The 20,266-nt window shown below is 51.1% G+C and overlaps 1 protein-coding gene across 1 annotated transcript in view; it reads right to left on the bottom strand.

Moving 5' to 3' along the window:
• LOC140193635 (protein kinase C alpha type-like) overlaps positions 1–20,266 on the bottom strand; it is a 138,445-nt gene that overhangs the window by 9,496 nt on the left and 108,683 nt on the right. The window contains exons 15-19 of the mRNA XM_072250795.1: positions 18,129–18,263; positions 15,715–15,888; positions 15,242–15,333; positions 11,489–11,551; positions 3,231–3,369 (exon numbers count right to left, since the gene is read on the bottom strand). Coding sequence (XP_072106896.1) covers positions 3,231–3,369; positions 11,489–11,551; positions 15,242–15,333; positions 15,715–15,888; positions 18,129–18,263 — 603 coding nt within the window. The remainder of the gene's footprint in view (positions 1–3,230; positions 3,370–11,488; positions 11,552–15,241; positions 15,334–15,714; positions 15,889–18,128; positions 18,264–20,266) is intronic.

Genomic DNA, 20,266 nt, shown 5'->3' with positions numbered 1-20,266 from the left:
TACATCCCTCCCCACCATCGGGAGTACCTACACCAGGTGCTGCCTCAGGAAGGCAAGGTCACCGTCAAAGATCATCACCATCCGGGCCACGCCATCTTCTCGCATCTCCTTGCCCATCCTCTGCGTTCCCCCCTCCACACCCCCGCCACCTTTCTTTCTCCCTGGGCCTCCTGTCCCATGATCCTCTCATATCCCTTTTGCCAATCACCTGTCCAGCTCTTGGCTCCATCCTTCCCCTTCCTGTCTTCTCCTATCATTTCGGATCTCCCCCTCCCCCTCCCACTTTCAAATCTCTTACTATTTCTTCCTTCAGTTAGTCCTGATGAAGGGTCTCGGCCCGAAACGTCAACTGTACCTCTTCCTAGAGATGCTGCCTGGCCTGCTGCGCTCACCAGCAACTTTGATGTGTGTTGCTTGAAATGCCAGCGTCTGCAGATTTCCTCGTGTTTGAGCAGACCAACAAGCTGCATTGCATGGAAACTGCATAGGAGTGGACTGGAAGGCTTTCCACTGGTAGTCATAACTGCCTAACACATCACCAGTGGCAGCCCACCCGCCATCACGGACATATACACAGAAAGGTGCCGGAAGAGGGCCAGTAACATCATGAAGGATCCCACCCACCCTGCTGGTCCCCCTCCCATCAGGAAGGAGAATATGTAGCATCCACGCCAGGAACACCAGAGCCAAAAACAGTCACTTTCCCCAAGCAGTGAGGCTGATCAACACCTCCACCCAGTAACCCACCCCTCCACACCCCCAACCACCACTACTTTATCATTTCCAGTCAGTCACCTTATGTACAGACACTCCTGTGCCTAGCATCACTTTATGGACATACAATCAAGCTTTGTGTATAAGCTATCTTATGTATTTATTGCATCAGATCCAGAGTAACAATTATTTTATCCTCCTTTACACTTGTGTGCTGGAAATGACATTAAACCAGGGGTCCCCAATCTTTTTTGCATTGCAGACCGTTTTAATATTGACAATATTCTTGCAGACCGGCGGACCGGGGGAGGCGGGGTGTTCAGGTAGGGTTAAACTCACCTCAACATGTCTTTTACAGTTAAGGTTGCCAACTTCCTCACTCCCAAATAAGGGACAAAAGCAGCAGTCAAATATGGGACACTTGTGTTTACCCTGAGAAAGACTACCATGACCATGAAGCCTTGTGTGGGCACCTGTGTGCACATACATGATGTGCACATGCGTGACTTTTTTCCCACAAATTGGTTTTGGCTTAATCTTCCCGATTCTGTTAAGTGAAACTACACTGTACATACATTATTTCTACTTTATATAGGCTGTGTATTTATCATTTCATTCCTGCTTTTACTATATGTTAGTGTTATTTTAGGTTTTATGTGTTATTTGGTATGATTTTCCGTGCTGTAATTGTTATTTGGGCGCGTGGCCAAGTGGTTAAGGCATTCGACTAGCGACCTGAAGGTTGTGAGTTTGAGCCCCAGCTGAGGCAGCGTGTTGTGTCCTTGAGCAAGGCACTTAATCACACATTGCTCTGCGACGACACTGGTGCCAAGCTGTATGGGTCCTAATGCCCTCCCCTTGGACAACATCGGTGTCGTGGAGAGGGGAGACTTGCAGCCTGGGCAACTGCCGGTCTTCCATACAACCTAGCCCAGGCCTGCACCCTGGAGAGTGAAGACTTTCCAGGCGCAGATCCATGGTCTCGCAAGACTAATGGATGCCTTTACTTTAATTGTTATATGGTTATATGTTATATGGTTATATGATTTGGTAGGTTATTTCACCAAATCATATCGTTTCCTCATGGCCCGGTGCATTAAACAATCTTGAATGTTGAATGGACTTGTGCATCAAACAATAAATAAACTCAACTTCGATGTTAATGCACATGCTTTAACCATTTTCGTGCTCCAGTGACAGACCACCCTTGGGTGAAAAGGTTGCCCCTTGGATCCCTATTAAATCTCCCACCCCTCTCACCTTAAACCCATGCCATCCGGTTCTTGATTGCCCAACCCTGGGGAAAAAAGACTGTGGACATTCACCCTATCTGTGTCCCTGGGGGTTTTATACACCTCTGTAAGGTCACCCCTCAGTCTCCAACACTCCGAGGAATAAAGTCCCAACCTGTCCGACCTCTCTCCGTAACTCAGTCCCTGAGCCCCGGAAACATCCTCGTAAATCTCCTCTGCCCTCTCTCCAGCTCAATGGCATCTTTCCTACAGCAGGGTGACCAGAGCTGAACACAATACTCCAAGTGCGGCCTCACCAACGTCTTGTACAACTACAACGTCCCAACTCCTGTACTCAGTGCCCTGACTGATGAAGGCCAGCGTGGCAAACGTCTTCTTCACTGCCCTGTCTACCCGTGACTCCACTTTCAGGGAACCATGTCCCTGTACCCCAGGGTCCCTCTGTTCTACAACACACCCCAGGGTCCCTGTCTACCTGTGACTCCACTTTCGGGGAACCATGTCCCCGTACCCCAGGGTCCCTCTGTTCTACAACAGTCCCCAGGGTCCCTGTCTACCTGTGACTCCACTTTCAGGGAACCATGACCCTGTACGCCAGGGTCACACTGTTCTACAACACTCCCCAGGGTCCCTGTCTACCTGTGACTCCACTTTCAGGGAACCATGACCCCGTACCCCTGGGTCCCTCCATTCTACAACACTCCCCAGGGTCCCTGTCTACCTGTGACTCCACTTTCAGGGAGTATTGTCCCTGTACCCCTGGGTCACTCTGTTCTACAACAGTCCCCAGGGTCCCTGTCTACCTGTGACTCCACTTTCAGGGAACCATGACCCCGTACCCCTGGGTCCCTCCATTCTACAACACTCCCCAGGGTCCCTGTCTACCTGTGACTCCACTTTCAGGGAGTATTGTCCCTGTACCCCTGGGTCACTCTGTTCTACAACACTCCCCAGGGTCCCTGTCTACCTGTGACTCCACTTTCAGGGAATATTGTCCTTGTATCCCTGGGTCACTCTGTTCTACAACACTCCCCAGTGTCCTGCCATTCACTGTGTAAGGACCCTAGATGGTTTTCCCAAAACACAACTCCTCGCACTGATCCAAATTAAACCATTTGTCATTACCTGGCCCACTTGCCCAGCTGATCAAGGTCCCCTGTACTGTGTCTGTCTGTCTCTGTCTCTCTCTCACACACACATACATACACACACACACACACACACACACACACACACACACACACACACACACGAACAACACACCTCTGGAGCAATGTAGTCGGGGGTACCACAGAAGGTCCTGGTGGTGTCCCCATCAAAAATGTTTTCCTTGCACATTCCGAAGTCCGCAATCTTGATGTGTCCATCAGAGTCGAGGAGCACGTTGTCCAACTTCAGATCTCTGGTGAGCGATGGAAGATTTCTGTCAACAGAGGAACTCCACCTCCCATTAGAGGCCACCACTCCACCCCACACTGGTCCTTCCCAACCACCCCCATGTTCAGATGACCATAAGACCATAAGAATTAGGCCATTCAGCCCATCAAGTCTGCTCCACTATTCCATCATGGCTGATCCCGGATCCAATGCAACCCCATAAACCTGCTTTCTCACCATATCCTTTGATGCCCTGACCGATCAGGAAATTATCAAATTCCACTTTAAATATACCCACAGACTTGGCCTCCGAAGCAGTCTGTGGCAGAGTATTCTACAGATTCACTACTCTCTGGCTAAAAAAATTCCTCCTTACCTCTATTCTAATGGGTCGCCCCTCAGTTTTGAGGCTGTGCTTTCTGGATACTCCCACCATAGGAACCATCCTCTCCACATCCACCCTATCTAGTCCTTTCAACATTCGGTAGGTTTCAATGAGATCCCCACATTCTTCTCAATTCCAGTCAGTACAGGCCCAAAGCTGCCAAATGATCCTCATATGTTAACCCCTTCATTCCCAGAACCATCCTTGTGAACCTCCTCTGGACTCTCTCCAATGACAACACATTCTTTCTGAGATATGGGACCCAAAACTGTTGACAGTACACTAAGTGCTGCCTGACTAGTGTCTTATAATGGCTCAGCATTATCCCCTTGCTTTTATATTCTATTTCCCCCCCCCACCCCTTTCCATCCACTCTGACCCCTTCCTATCCACTCTCATTGCTTCCCATTCACATCAACCCTTTCCCATTAACTCCCAATTTTCACATTCCAAATGGGGCCCCACTGCTTCCCATTCACTCCCACAGTACAAACCCCTAATAGGACCCCACCCATTCCCATTCATTCCGACTGTTCCAACTGGACCTTGCCCCTTCCCCTTCACTCCCACCATCCACACTCCCAATGGGACCCTAGCCTATCCATTCACTCCCACTGCCCACACCCCCTAACCCTTCCCATTTAATCCAAACCCACCCTTATACATTCACTTCCATCATCCATACACCCAAGGGGACCCCATACCTACCCATCAACTCCCACCATCCAGACTCCGAATGGGATTCAACACTTCCCATTCACTTTCACCATGACACTCCCAGTGGGACACCACCCCTTCCATCACCCCCAATGTAGACACTCACAGTAGGACCCAGTCCCCTCGATCACTCCCACTGTCTCCACACCTTCCCAGTCACTCCCAATGTCCACATTCCCAATGGGACCTCGCCATTTCCATTCATTCCCACTGTCCACACTCCCAATGGGACCCCACCCCTGCCCATTCAAACCCAACAACTGCACTCCCAATGGGACCCCGCCACTTCCCATTCATTCCCACTGTCCATACTCCCAATGGGACCCACCCCTTCCCATTCATTTCCACTGTCCACACTCCCAATGGAACCCCACCCCTGCCCATTCAAACCCAACAAATGCACTCCCAATGGGACCCCACCACTTCCCATTCATTCCCACTGTCCACACTCCCAATGGGACCCCACCCCTGCCCATTCAAACCCAACAACTACACTCTCAATGGGACCCCACCACTTCCCATTCATTCCCACTGTCCACACTCCCAATGGGACCCACCCCTTCTCATTCATTCCCACTGTCCACACTCCCAATGGAACCCCACCCCTGCCCATTCAAACCCAACATCTGCACTCCCAATGGGACCCTGGCCTTCCCATTCACTCCCACTGTCCTGACATGCAATTGGACACTGCCTTTTCTCATTCACTACTGCAGTCCACATTACAGATGGGACCCCACCCCCTCGAATGCACTCCCACGGTCCACACACTCAATGGGACCACACCACTTCTCATTCACTCCCAACGTCCACACACCCAATGGGAGTCATCCCCTTCCCATTCCCGCCTACCATTCGCAATCCCAATGAGACCAACCTCTTCCCATTCACTCTCAATGTCTACACTCCCAATGGGACCCCAGTCCTTCCCATTCACTCCCACTGTCTACATTCCCAATGGGATCCAACCCTTCCCATTCACTCCCACCATCTGCACTCGCAATAAGACTCCACCACTTCCAATTCACACCATTCATTCACATTCCCAATGTGACCCCACCACTTCCAATTCACACCATTCATCCACACTCCCAATGGGACACGCCCCCTCCCATTCACTCCCACCATCCACATTCCCAATGGGACCCCACCACTTCCAATTCACACCATTTGTCCACACTGCCAATGGGACACCACCCCCTCCCATTCACTCCCACCATCCACATTCCCAATGGGACCCCAGCACTTTCCATTCACTCCCATCGTATACACTCTCAATCGGACCCAACACCTTTCCCATTCACTCTCATGGTCCACACTCAAAGAGATCCCACTCTTTTCCCATTCACTGCCACTGTCCACATACCCAATGGGGCCCCACCTCCTCCCATTCACACCCGCTGTCCACACTCACAAGTGAACCCCACTGCTTCTATCACTCCCAGCATCTGAACTCCCAAAGGAAACCTCCCCGTCCCATTCCCTCCCACTGTACATACTCCCAATGGGACACCACCACTTCCCACTTGCTCCCACTGTCCACAATCCCAATGGGTTCCTGCCTCTTCTCATTCACTCCCATCTGCGCTCCCAATGTGATCCCACACTTTCCCATTCTCTGTCATCATCAATACTCCCAATCGGACCCCACCCCTACCGTCCCACCGTCCCCACTTCCAATGGAACCCACCTTTCCCATTCACCGCCACCATATGCACACCCAAATGGACCACATCCCTTCCATTACTTCCCTTTTCCACACCCCTTCCAATTCATCCCACCATCCGCACTTCTAATTGGACCCAACAGTCTTCCGATTCATTCTTATGGTCCACTCCCAATCGGACCTAACCTCAGTGGCTGGGAAAATGTTGGAGTCCATTATTAAGGATGAGGTTTCGGGGTACTTGGAACCCATGTTGGAGAGGTACAGTCAACGTTTCAGGCCGAGACCCTTCGTCAGGACTAACTGAAAGAAGAGTTAGTAAGAGATTTGAAAGTTGGAGGGGGAGGGGAAGATCCAAAATGATAGGAGAAGACAGGAGAGGGAGGGATGGAGCCAAGAGCTGGACAGGTGATTGGCAAAGGGGATATGAGAGGATCATGGGACAGGAGGCCCAGGGAGAAAGACAGGGCGGGGGAGAAAATCAGAGGATGGCAAGGGGTATAGTCGGAGGGACAGAGGGAGAAAAAGGAGAGTGAGAGAAAGAATGTGTGTATAAAAATAAATAACGGATGGCGTACGAGGGGGAGGTGGGGCATTAGCGGAAGTTAGAGAAGTCGATGTTCATGCCATCAGGTTGGAGGCTACCCAGACGGAATATAAGGTGTTGTTCCTCCAACCTGAGTGTGGCTTCATCTTTACAGTAGAGGAGGCCGTGGATAGACATGTCAGAATGGGAATGGGATGTGGAATTAAAATGTGTGGCCACTGGGAGATCCTGCTTTCACTGGCGGACAGAGCATAGGTGTTCAGCAAAGCAGTCTCCCAGTCTGCGTCGGGTCTCGCCAATATATAAAAGGCCACATAGGGAGCACCAGACGCAGTATATCACCCCAGCCAACTCACAGGTGAAGTGTTGCCTCACCTGGAAGGACTGTCTGGGGCCCTGAATGGTGGTAAGGGAGGAAGTGTAAGGGCATGTGTAGCACTTGTTCCGCTTACACGGATAAGTGCCAGGAGGGAGATCAGTGGGGAGGGAGGGGGGGAGACGAATGGACAAGGGAGTCGCGTAGGGAGCGATCCCTGCGGAAAGCGGAGGGGGGGGAGGGAAAGATGTGCTTAGTGGTGGGATCCCGTTGGAGGTGGCGGAAGTTGCGGAGAATAATATGTTGGACCCGGAGGCTGGTGGGGTGATAGGTGAGGACCAGGGGAACCCTATACCTAGTGGGGTGGTGGGAGGATGGAGTGAGAGCAGATCTACGTGAAATGGGGGAGATGCATTTAAGAGCAGACTTGATAGTGGAGGAAGGGAAGCCCCTTTCTTTAAAAAAGGAGGACATCTCCCTCATCCTGGAATGAAAAGCCTCATCCTGAGAGCAGATGCGGCGGAGACGGAGGAATTGCGAGAAGGGGATGGCGTTTTTGCAAGAGACAGGGTGAGAAGAGGAATAGTTCAGATAGCTGTGAGAGTCAGTAGGCTTATAGTAGACATCAGTGGATAAGCTGTCTCCAGAGACAGAGACAGAAAGATCTAGAAAGGGGAGGGAGGTGTCGGAAATGGACCAGGTAAACTTGAGGGCAGGGTGAAAGTTGGAGGCAAAGTTAATAAAGTCAACGAGCTCAGCATGCGTGCAGGAAGCAGCGCCAATGCAGTCGTCGATGTAGTGAAGGAAAAGTGGGGGACAGATACCAGAATAGGCACGGAACATAGATTGTTCCACAAACCCAACAAAAAGGCAGGCATAGCTCGGACCATACGGGTGCCCATAGTTACACCTTTAGTTTGGAGGAAGTGGGAGGAGCCAAAGGAGAAATTATTAAGAGTAAGGACTAATTCCGCTAGACGGAGCAGAGTGGTGGTAGAGGGGAACTGATTAGGTCCGGAATCCAAAAAGTAGTGTAGAGCTTTGAGACCTTCCTGATGGGGAATGGAAGTATATAGGGACTGGACATCCATGGTGAAAGTAAAGTGGTGGGGGCCAGGGAACTTAAAATCATTGAAAAGTTTAAGAGCGTGAGAAGTGTCACGAACATAGGTAGGAAGGGATTGAACAAGGGGGGATAAAACCGTGTCGAGGTATGCAGAAACGAGTTCGATAGGGCAGGAGCAAGCTGAGACAATAGGTCTGCCAGGACAGGCAGGTTTGTGGATCAGCAAACTGAGACAATAGGTCTGCTGGGATAGTTCACTCAGGTTGGAGGAACAACACCTTATATTCCGTCTGGGTAGCCTCCAACCTGATGGCATGAACATCGACTTCTCTAACTTCTGCTAATGCCCCACCTCCTCCTCGTACCCCATCCGTTATTTATTTTTATACACACATTCTTTCTCTTACTCTCCTTTTTCTCCCTCTGTCCCTCTGACTATACCCCTTGCCCATCCTCTGGGTTCCCCCCCCCCACCGTCTCTCTCCCCGGACCTCCTGTCCCACAATCCTCTCATATCCCCTTTGTCTATCACCTGTCCAGCTCTTGGCTCCATCCCTCCCCCTCCTGTCTTCTCCTATCATTTTGGATCTCCCCCTCCCCCTGCCACTTTCAAATCCCTTACTCACTCTTCCTTCAGTTAGTCCTGACGAAGGGTCTCGGCCTGAAACGTCGACTGTATCTCCTCCTAGAGATGCTGCCTGGCCTGCTGTGTTCACCAGCAACTTTGATGTGTGTTGCTTGAATTTCCAGCATCTGCAGAATTCCTGTTGTTCCCATGGTGGAGACATAGTTTTTCTGTGAAGCGAAATCTTGCCTGACAAATCTGATAAAGTTCTTCGAGGAAGTAACAAGCGGGGTGGACAAAGGAGAGGCAGTGGATGTCATTTACTTCAACTTTCAGAAGGCATTTGATAAGGTGCCAGACATGAGGTTTCTTAACAAGATAAAATCCTATGGTGATACAGGAAAGATACTGGCATGGACAGAGAAATGGCTGACAGGCAGGAGGCAGCGAGTGGGAATAAAGGGGGCTTTTCTGTTCGGCTGCTGGTGACTAGTGGTGTTCCTCAGGGGTCAGTATTGGGCCCGCTACTTTTCACATTGTTTGTCAATGATTTGGATAATGGAATTGATGGTTTTGTGGCAAAGTTTGTGGATGATACAAAGATAGGCGGAGGGGTAGGTAGTGCTGAGGAAGCAATGTGATTGCAGCAGGACTTAGGCAAATTGGAAGAATGAGCAAAAGATGGCAGATGGAATACAGTGTTGGGAAATGCAGTCTGGTAAAAGGAACAATAGTGCGGACTATTATCTAAATGGGGAGAAGATTCAAACATCAGAGGTGCAGAGGGACTTAGGAGTCCTCGTTCAAGACTCCCAGAAGGTTAATTTACAAGTCTGTGGTAAAGAAGGCAAATGCAAAGTTGGCATTTATTTCAAGGGGAATTGAATATAATGTTACCGTTATATAGGACCCTGGTCAGACCCCACTTGGAGTACTGTGCTCAGTTCTGGTCACCTCACTACAGGAAGGATGTGGAAACTATAGAAAGGGTGCAGAGGGGATTTACAAGGATGTTGCCTGGATTGGGGAGCATGCCTTGTGAGAATAGGTTGAGTGAACTCGGCCTTTTCTCCTTGGAGCGGCGGAGGGTGAGAGGTGGTCTGATAGAGGTGTATAAGATGATGAGAGGCATTGATCGTGTGGATAGTCAGAGGCTTTTTCCCAGGGCTGAAATGGCTAGCACGAAAGGGCACAGTTTTAAGGTGCTTGGAAGCAGGTACAGAGGAGTAGTTAGGGGTAAGTTTTTTTATGCAGAAAGTGGTGAGTACATGGAATGGGTTGCCAGCAATGGTGGTGGAGGAAGATACAATAGGGTCTTTTAAGAGACCCCTGGATAGGTGCATGGAGCTTAGAAAAATAGAGGGCTATGGTTAACCCTAGCTAATTTCTAAAGTAAGTACCTGTTTGGCACAGCATTGTGGGCTGAAGGGCCTGTATTGTGCTGTAGATTTTCTATGTTTCTATAAAAGGAGGAGATAACGCTGAGGCTTTATAAGACACCAGTCAGGCTGCACTTGGAGTATTGTCAACAGTTTTGGGTCCCATATCTCAGAAAGGATGCGTTGTCATTGGAGAGAGTCCAGAGGAGATTCACAAGGATGATTCCAGGAATGAAGGGGTTAACATATGAGGAGTGTTTGGCAGCTTTGGGCCTGTACTCACTGGAATTTAGAAGAATGCGGGGAGATCTCATTGAAACCTACCGAAAGGACCAGATAGGGTGGATGTGGAGTAGACGTTTCCTATGGTTGGGATATCCCGAAATTGAGGGCACAGACTCAAAACTGACGGGTGACCTTGAGGAACAGAGGAAAGGAGGAATTTTTTTTAGCCAAAGAGTGGTGGATTTGTGGAATGCTCTGCCACAGACTGCAGTGGAGGCCAGATCCGTGGGTATATTTAAAGTGGAAGTTGATTGTTTCCTGATCAGTCAAGGCATCAAAGGATATGTTGAGAAGGCAGGTGTATGGGGTTGAGTGGGATCCTCGTTCAGCCATGATGGAGTGACCAAGCAGACTTGATGGGCTGAATGACCTAATCATGCTCCTATGTTTTACGATTGTGTGGGACCCAATCTCTTCCCATTCTATCCTACTGTCCACACCCCCAATGGGACCCCGTCTTTTCTTATTCACACCCACCATCCCCACTCCCAATGGGACCTAATCCTTTCTCATTCACTCCCACCATCCACACTCCCAATGGAAACCATCCCTTCCCATTCAGTCCCACAGCCACACTCCCAAGTATATCGCCCCCTTCTACCACTCATTTCAAGCCTCCACACTCTCAGTAGAACCCACTTCTTCCCATTCAGTCCCAATGTAACATCACCTCCTCCCATTCACTCCCACCATCCACACTCCTAATGGACCCCACCCCTTCCCATTCATTCTCACCATCCACACTCCTAATGGACCCCACCCCTTCCCATTCACTCTCACTGCCCACACTCCCAATGGGACCCCACGCCTTCCCATTCACTCCCACTGTCCACACTCCCAATGGGACCCCATGCCTTCCCATTCACTCCCACTGTCCACACTCCCAATGGGATCCCACCCCTTCCCATTGATTCTCACCATCCACACTCCTAATGGACCCCACCCCTTCCCATTCACTCCCACTGTCCACACTCCCAATGGGACCCCACCCCTTCCCATTCACTCCCACTGTCCACACTCCCAATGGGATCCCACACCTTCCCATTCACTCCCACCATCCACACTCCCAGTGGACCCCACCTCTTCCCATTCACTCCCACCGTCCACACTCCCAATGGGATCCCACCCCTTCCCATTCACTCCCACCGCCCATCCTAATGGGGTCTCCATGGACACCCAGGCCACTGTGCTGTGGATGGTGATGGAGTGCACCTTTACCTGTAGATGATGCCGTGGTCGTGGAGGTAGAAGAGGCCAATCGCTATTTCTGCTGCATAAAACCTGAAGGGCAGCGGGGGGGTTGGGCAGAGGAGAGAGGAGGGGGAGAGGATGGTAAAAGGGGAGGGGTATGTGCAGAGGAGAGGAGATGGGTGGCCATTTATGAGGGGTGAGAAGAGGAGTGGGGCAGAGGGAAGGTAGGCAGCAGGGAGTTGCAGGAGGGACAAGGGAGGTGTGGTTAGAATTAATCCAAAATTGATCATCCCCCACCACCCACGACGACCTCAGGCAAGGAGATCTCCATCTGCACCAGGAGAGGGAGAGCAGAGGAGGGCGTGGTGTTGGAGTGAGAGATAGATTGCCAGAGGATGGTGCAGGCATCAACGATGTAATCAGGTAAGGAGAGGAGCGAGTGACAGAAAGTGGGAGGTGAATGATGAGGGACGGAGAGAGAGGGATGGATGGACAGAGTGAGAGACGGGATGGTTGGAGTGAGTGAAGGACAGCGTGAGTGAGTGACAGATGGATGGACGGAGTGGGTGACGGATAGAAGGATAGTGATGGACAGGAGACTAATGGATAGGAGTGAGTGATAGATGGAAGAAGTGTGTAATGGATGGAATGAGAGTGATGGATAAAAGGTGTGTGATGGATGGAAGGAGAGTGATGGACAGAAGGAGAGAGTGATGGACAGAAGTAGAGAGTGATGGATGGAAGGAGAGAGTAATGAATGGAATGAGTGTGATGGATGGAATGAGATAGTGATGGATGGAAGGAGTGTGTGATAGATGGAAGCAGAATAATGGGCAGAGTGAGTGTGTGATGGACAGAATGAGTGTGTGATGCACAGAATGAGTGTGTGATGGATGGAACGAGATAGTGATGGATGGAACGAGAGTGATGCACAGAATGAGTGTGTGATGGATGGAACGAGATAGTGATGAATGGAACGAGAGTGATGGATGGAACGAGAGTGATGCACAGAATGAGTGTGTGATGGATGGAACGAGATAGTGATGAATGGAACGAGAGTGATGGATGGAACGAGAGTGATGCACAGAATGACTGTGTGTGATGGATGGAACGAGATAGTAATGGATGGAACGAGAGTGATGGACAGAATGAGTGTGTGATGGATGGAACGAGATAGTGATGGATGGAAGGTGTGTGTGATAGATGGAAGCAGAATAATGAACGGAGTGAGTGTGTGATGCACAGAAAGAGTGTGTGATGGATGGAATGAAAGTGATGGACAGAATGAGTGTGTGATGGATGGAACGAGATAGTGATGGATGCAGGGCATGTGTGATGGATGGAGGGATTAAGTGGTGGATAGAGGGAGAGAGTGGTGGATGGAGGGAGAGAGTGATGGATGGAGGGAGTGTGTGACAGATGAAGGGATTGAGTGATGAATGGAGGGATTGAGAGTGTGAAGGGGCAGTGAGAGGGAATGAGAGTGGTGTTATCTGAGGGAGTGTGTTTGGGAATGAGGGTGGTGTTATCCGAGGGAGTGTGTTTGGGAATGAGGGTGGTGGTATCGGAGGGAGTGTGTTATGTAATGAGAGCAGTGGTATTGGAGGGAGTGTGTTTGGGAATGACAGTGGTGGTATCAGAGGGAGTGTATGAGGGAATGAGGGAATGAGGGAGTGATGGGATTTGGACGTGTGTTTGGGAATGACAGTGGTGGTATCAGAGGGAGTGTATGAGGGAATGAGGGAATGAGGGAGTGATGGGATTTGGACGTGTGTTTGGGAATGACAGTGGTGGTATCAGAGGGAGTGTGTTAGGGAATGAGGGAGTGATGGGATTTGGACGTGTGTTTGGGAATAGTGGTGGTATCAGAGGGAGTGTATGAGGGAATGAGGGAGTGATGGGATTTGGACGTGTGTTTGGGAATGACAGTGGTGGTATCAGAGGGAGTGTGTTGGGGAATGAGGGAGTGTGTGAGGGAATGAGGGAGTGTGTTGGGGAATGAGGGAGTGATGGGATTTGGACATGTGTTTGTGAATGAGAGTGGTGATATCAGAGGGAGCGTGTTAGGGAATGAGGGAATGGTGGGATTCAGACATGTGTTTGGGAATGAGAGTGGTGATATCAGAGGGAGTGTATGAGGGAATGAGGGAGTGGTGGGATTTGGACGTGTGTTGGGGAATGAGGGAGTGGTGGGATTTGGACGTGTGTTGGGGAATGAGGGAGTGGTGGGATTTGGACGTGTGTTGGGGAATGAGGGAGTGGTGGGATTTGGACGTGTGTTGGGGAATGAGGGAGTGGTGGGATTTGGACGTGTGTTGGGGAATGAGGGAGTGGTGGGATTTGGACGTGTGTTGGGGAATGAGGGAGTGGTGGGATTTGGACGTGTGTTGGGGAATGAGGGAGTGGTGGGATTTGGACGTGTGTTGGGGAATGAGGGAGTGGTGGGATTTGGACGTGTGTTGGGGAATGAGGGAGTGGTGGGATTTGGACGTGTGTTGGGGAATGAGGGAGTGGTGGGATTTGGACGTGTGTTGGGGAATGAGGGAGTGGTGGGATTTGGACGTGTGTTGGGGAATGAGGGAGTGGTGGGATTTGGACGTGTGTTGGGGAATGAGGGAGTGGTGGGATTTGGATGTGTGTTGGGTAATGAGGGAGTGATGGGATTTGGACATGTGTTTGGGAATGAGAGTGGTGATATCAGAGGGAGTGTATGAGGGAATGAGGGAATGAGGGAGTGATGGGATTTGGACGTGTGTTTGGGAATGGGAGTGGTGGTATCAGAGGAAGTGTATGAGGGAATGAGGGAGTGTGTTGGGGAATGAGGTAGTGGTGGGATTTGGACGTGTGTTGGGGAATGAGGGAGTGGTGGGATTTGGATGTGTGTTGGGGAATGAGGGAGTGGTGGGATTTGGATGTGTGTTGGGGAATGAGGGAGTGGTGGGATTTGGATGCGTGTTGGGGAATGAGGGAGTGGTGGGATTTGGACGTGTGTTGGGGAATGAGGGAGTGGTGGGATTTGGACGTGTGTTGAGGGATGAGGGAGTGGTGGGACTCGGACGTGTGTTGGGGAATGAGGGGGTGTATGAGGGAGTGAGGGAGTGTGTTAGGGAATGAGGGAGTGTATGAGGGAATGAGGGAGTGTGTTAGGGAATGAGGGAGTGGTGGGATTCGGAGGGAGTGTGTTAGGGAGTGAGGGAGTGGTGGGATTTGGACGTGTGTTTGGGAATGGGAGTGGTGGTATCAGAGGGAGTGTGTTGGGGAATGAGGGAGTGTATGAGGGAATGAGGGAGTGTGTTAGGGAATGAGGGAGTGGTGAGATTTGGAGGGAGTGTGTTGGGGAGTGAGGGAGTGGTGGGATTTGGATGTGTGTTGGGGAATGAGGGAGTGGTGGAATTTGGACATGTGTTGAGGAATGAGGGAGTGGTGGGATTCGGACATGTGTTGGGGAATGAGGGGGTGTATGAGGGAGTGAGGGAGTGTGTTAGGGAATGAGGGAGTGTGTTAGGGAGTGAGGGAGTGGTGGGATTTGGACGTGTGTTTGGGAATGGGAGTGGTGGTATCGGAGGGAGTGTGTTAGGGAATGAGGGAGTGTGTTAGGGAATGAGGGAGTGTGTTGGGGAATGAGGGAGTGGTGGGATTCGGAGGGAGTGTGTGTGGGAGTGAGGGAGTGGTGGGATTTGGACGTGTGTTTGGGAATGGGAGTGGTGGTATCGGAGGGAGTGTGTTAGGGAATGAGGGAGTGGTGGGATTCGGACGTGTGTTTGTCGAGGGGTTACTCACACGGCGTGTGGTTCCTTGAAGCGACCAACAGTCTGGATGTGATACATCAGGTCCCCACCATTCACGTACTCCATCACGAAGAACAGCCGGTCCTGAGGAGGGTGAGGGGTGCCAAGTGTAAAGGGGAAGAGAGGGAGAGGGAGAGGGGTAGGTAGTTTGCAGAGCTGGGCTGAGCAACGGTGTGAGAAAGACCGACAGTCCCTCTGCCTCACGAGTGTAGACCTTACCCCACCCTCGCCCCAGCTTCCCTCCATCCCAACCCCTCTCTCCCTCGGCCCATCTCACCCCCCCTCGCCCCCACCCTCCCGACTGCGTCTTTTCCATCCACTGTCTCACTCACGTCTGTGGACAGCACAACGACATTCTGCACTCAGCAGCCCGTCCTCTCCCCCCCCCCAACACACCTCTCCCCCCTTTCATCCCTCCCCACACTCCCTCCCTCTGTCCACCCCTCACCCCCTCTCTGCTCTCACCATGGTCTGGAAGCAGCAGTAGAGCTGCGTGAGGAAGTGTGGTGGGTCGGCCATGGACAGCACCCTCCTCTCCACCATCGTGCACTCCACATCATCGTCCTGCATGATCACGTCTTTCTTCAGCGTCTTCACCGCAAACAGCTTTTCAGTGCCCTTCAGCTCGGCAAGCAGCACCTTGTGAAGGAGGGGGAGATGCGTGGGTGTCGAGGAAAGGCAAGGACCCCACCCCACCGAGGGCACCCAAGACTCCGCGCCTCCAGTCAGGCCTGACTCACGTCTTCGAGAACGAGGCACTGGAGGAACCCAGCAGCAGGTCGGGTGGTGGTGGCAAAGGGGAATATACAGTCGATGTTTCAGACTAAAAGCATTCAAATATCCAACTATTCCATATATGCTGAGTTCCTCCAGCACCTCGTTTGTGTTGTTCTGGATTTCCAGCATCTGCAGAATCTCTTGTGTTTCAAATTTAAAGTTTATGTTTACTATCTCGATGGGAGACGCCAGAGAGTAGTGGTGGATAACTGTGTGTCAGATTGGAGGAGGGTGTGTAGCGGTGTGCCTCAGGGATCTGTACTGGGTCCAATGTTGTTTGTCATATATATTAATGATCTGGATGATGGGGTGGTAAATTGGATGAGTGAGTATGCAGATGATACTAAGATAGGTGGCGTTGTGGATAATGAAGTAGGTTTTCAAAGCTTGCAAAGAGATTTAGGCCAGTTAGAAGAATGGGCTGAAAGATGGCAGATGGAGTTTAATGCTGAAAAATGTGAGGTGTTACATTTTGGTAGAACTAATCAAAATAGGACATACATGGTAAATGGTAGGGCATTGAAGAATGCTTTACAACAGAGGGAGTTAGGAATAGTGGTACATAGTTCCATGAAGATGGAATCTCATGTGGATAGGCTGGTGAAGAAAGCTTTTGGTATGCTGGCCTTTATTAATCAGAGCATTGAGTATAGGAGTTGGGATGTAATGTTGAAATTGTATAACGCATTGGTAAGACAAATCTGGAGTATTGTGTACAGTTCTGGTCACCGAATTATAGGAAAGATGTCAATAAAATTGAGAGAGTACAGAGGAGGTTTACTAAAATGTTGCCTGGGTTTCATCTCCTAAGTTACAGAGAAAGGTTGAACAAGTTGGGTCTTTATTCTTTGGAGCGTAGAAGGTTGAGGGGGGACTTGATAGAGGTGTTTAAAGTTATGAGGGGGATTGATAGAGTTGACGTAGTTAGACTTTTTCCATTGAGAGTGGGGAAGATTCAAACAAGAGAGCATGGGTTGAGAATTAGAGGACAAAAGTTTAGGGGTAACATGAGGGGGAACTTCTTTACTCAGAGAGTGGTAGCTGTGTGGAATGAGCTTCCAGTAGAAGTGGTTGAGGCAGGTTTGATGTTGTCATTTAAAGTTAAATTGGATAGATATATGGACAGGAAAGGAATGGAGGGTTATGGGCTGAGTGCAGGTCGGTGGGAGTAGGATAGGGTAAGAGTTCGGCATGGACTAGAAGGGCCGAGATAGCCTGTTTCCATGCTGTAATTGTTATATGGTTGTATGGTTATCTCTTGTGTTCGTGCCCTCTAACCCATGCAATGTCCTGGTGAACCTCCTCTGCCCCCTCTCTAAAACCCTCACACCTTTCCTGTCATGGGGTGACCAGAAGAGTGCACAGCACTCCAAGTTTATTACTGCCCTGTGTACTTGTGCGGCCATTTCGGCGGGGCTGTGGACTTGGACCCCCGAGATCCCTCTGTAGATCAACAATGTTAAAGATCCTGTTATTAACCGTGTCTCTGTCCATTTATATTTGACCTCCCAAAGTGCAACACCTCACACTTGCCCGGGTGAAACTCCACCTGCCATTTCTCCACCCAGACCTGTAACCGATCTCTATCCCACTGTGTCCTTGGGCAATCTTCGACACCATCCACTTCTCCACCCAGATCTGTGTCCCATCTCTATCCCGCTGCGTCCTTGGGCAATCTTCGACACCATCCACTTCTCCACCCAGACCTGTAACCGATCTCTATCCACTGTATCCTTGGACAATCTTCTACAAGATCCACATCTCCGCTGATCCTCGTGTCGTCTGCAAATTTACTAACCCTCCCATCCACGATTTCACACATAATCATTTCCCCCTCTCCTCCTCTTACAATTCTGTCACTCCTTATCTCCCCCTTTTCCCACTCTCCAATTTCCCTATCTTCCCTCTCCACTCCTGCCTAGCATTTCACCCGTTTCCACAACGTCTACCATCTGACCATACCCAACCACAGCCCTTCTTCCTCACCACCCATCCCACAGCGCAGAGCTATCTCATTGCCCCCCTGCAATACACAGGCATCCCTCACAGGACCCTCCGTCCGCACAGAGATCCGACAATGGCCCCCCCCATCGCGCTCCCACCTTTCCGAAGCTTCCCCGGCCCAGGACCATGAGGAAGTTGAAATCCGAGGGTCCAAATCTGTTCCCGAGATTCAGGGAGACCTTGGAGTTCGTTGGACTGAAAGGCTTTGGTGTGGAAGGGGTTAACTTCACCTTCTGCAAGAGAAAGGTGCAAGAGTTATTTCACCTCCCCTCGGCCCCTCGCCCAAGCAGCTATACTCCCCCTCCTCCTGTTCAAGCCCGTCCCTCACCCCCTCCCTATCTCTGTAATCCTACACTCCCCCCTCCTGTTCAAACCGCTCCCTCACCCCCTCCCTATCTCTGTAACCCCAACACTCCCCCCTCCTGTTCAAACCCCTCCCTATCTCTGTAACTCGACACTCCCCCCTCCTGTTCAAACTCCTCCCTCACCCCCTCCCGATCTCTGTAATCCTACACTCCCCCCTCCTGTTCAAACCCCTCCCTCACCCCCTCCCTATCTCTGTAATCCTACACTCCCCACTCCTGTTCAAACCCCTCCCTCACCCCCTCCCTATCTCTGTAAACCTTATACTCCCCCCTCCTGTTCAAACCCCTCCCTCACCCCCTCCCTATCTCTGTAATCCTACACTCCCCCCTCCTATTCAAACCCCTCCCTCACCCCCTCCCTATCTCTGTAACCCCTACAGTCCCCCCTCCTGTTCAAACCCCTCCTTCACCCCTCCCTATCTCTGTAACCCCTACACTCCCCCCTCCTGTTCAAACCTCTCCCTATCTCTGTAATCCTACACTCCCCCCTCCTGTTCAAACTCCTCTCTCACCCCCTCCCTATCTCTGTAACCCCTACACTCACCCCTCCTGTTCAAACCCTCCCTCATCCTCTCCCTATCTCTGTTACCCGGCACTCCCCCCCTCCTGTTCAAACCCCTCCCTATCTCTGTAATCCTACACTCCCCCCTCCTGTTCAAACCCCTCCCTCACCCCCTCCTTATCTCTGTAACCCCTACACTCCCTCCTCCTGTTCAACCTCCTCCCTCACTCCCTATCTCTGTAACCCCTACACTCCCCCTCCTGTTCAAACCCCTCCCTATCTCTGTAACCCCTACACTCCCCCCTCCTGTTCAAACCCCCTCCCTATCTCTGTAACCCCTACACTCCCTCCTCCTGTTCAAACCCCTCCCTCACCCCCTCCCTCTGTGTAACCCCTACACTCCACCCTCCTGTTCAAACCCCTCCCTCACCACCTCCCTATCTCTGTAACCCCTACACTCCCCCTCCTGTTCAAACCCCTCCCTCACCCCCTCCCTATCTCTGTAACCCCTACACTCACCCCTCCTGTTCAAACCCCTCCCTCATCCTCTCCCTATCTCTGTAACCCCTACACTCCCCCCTCCTGTTCAAACCCCTCCCTCACCCCCTTCCTATCTCTGTAACCCCTACACTCCCCCTCCTGTTCAAACCCCTCCCTCACCCCCTCCCTATCTCTGTAACCCATACACTTCCCCCTCCTGTTCAAACCCCTCCCTATCTCTGTAACCCCGCACTCCCCCCTCCTGTTCAAACCCCTCCCTCACCCCCTCCCTATCTCTGTAACCCCTCACTCCCCCCTCCTGTTCAAACCCCTCCCTCACCCCCTTCCTATCTCTAAAACTCCTCCACTTTCAATACTCCAGATAGAGAAGGTGGAGTGAGGGATCTGGCAGCAGTGTGATTGAGAGGGACAGCGGCATTACCGTTGATGCAGGAGTGCTGTTCCCCACCCAGTCAGAGGGTGAGGTGCTGCCCTTTAAGATGAGGATCACAGAGGGCGTGAAAGTCCCTCGGACACATCGCCTGGACTCTCCAAGCCTTCTTGGAGTTACTCAGTTCAGTGGTGAGCAAACTATTGGAGAAGATTCTTAGACACGACTTACAAGCATTTGGAGATAAGTAGGCTGATTGGGGACAATGAATGTGGCTTTGTGAAGGGTATGAATGAACTCCTCGAGGATGTGACGGTGCACTTTGATGACGGTAGAGCAGTGGATGTGGTGTGTATGGCTTTCAGATAGATATACTTTATTAATCCCGAGGGAAATTTGGTTTCGTTACAGCCGCACCAACCAAGAATAGAGTGTAAAAGTAAGGAAGTAAGGCATTTGGTAAGGTTCCTCATGGTGGGCTCATTGAGGAAGTTAAGA

This window comes from Mobula birostris, unplaced genomic scaffold (genome assembly GCF_030028105.1).
Source record: "Mobula birostris isolate sMobBir1 unplaced genomic scaffold, sMobBir1.hap1 scaffold_651, whole genome shotgun sequence".
Lineage (NCBI taxonomy): Eukaryota > Metazoa > Chordata > Chondrichthyes > Myliobatiformes > Myliobatidae > Mobula > Mobula birostris.
Note: the sequence above shows the minus strand (reverse complement) of the source record. Positions and strands in the feature narration are given on the sequence as shown.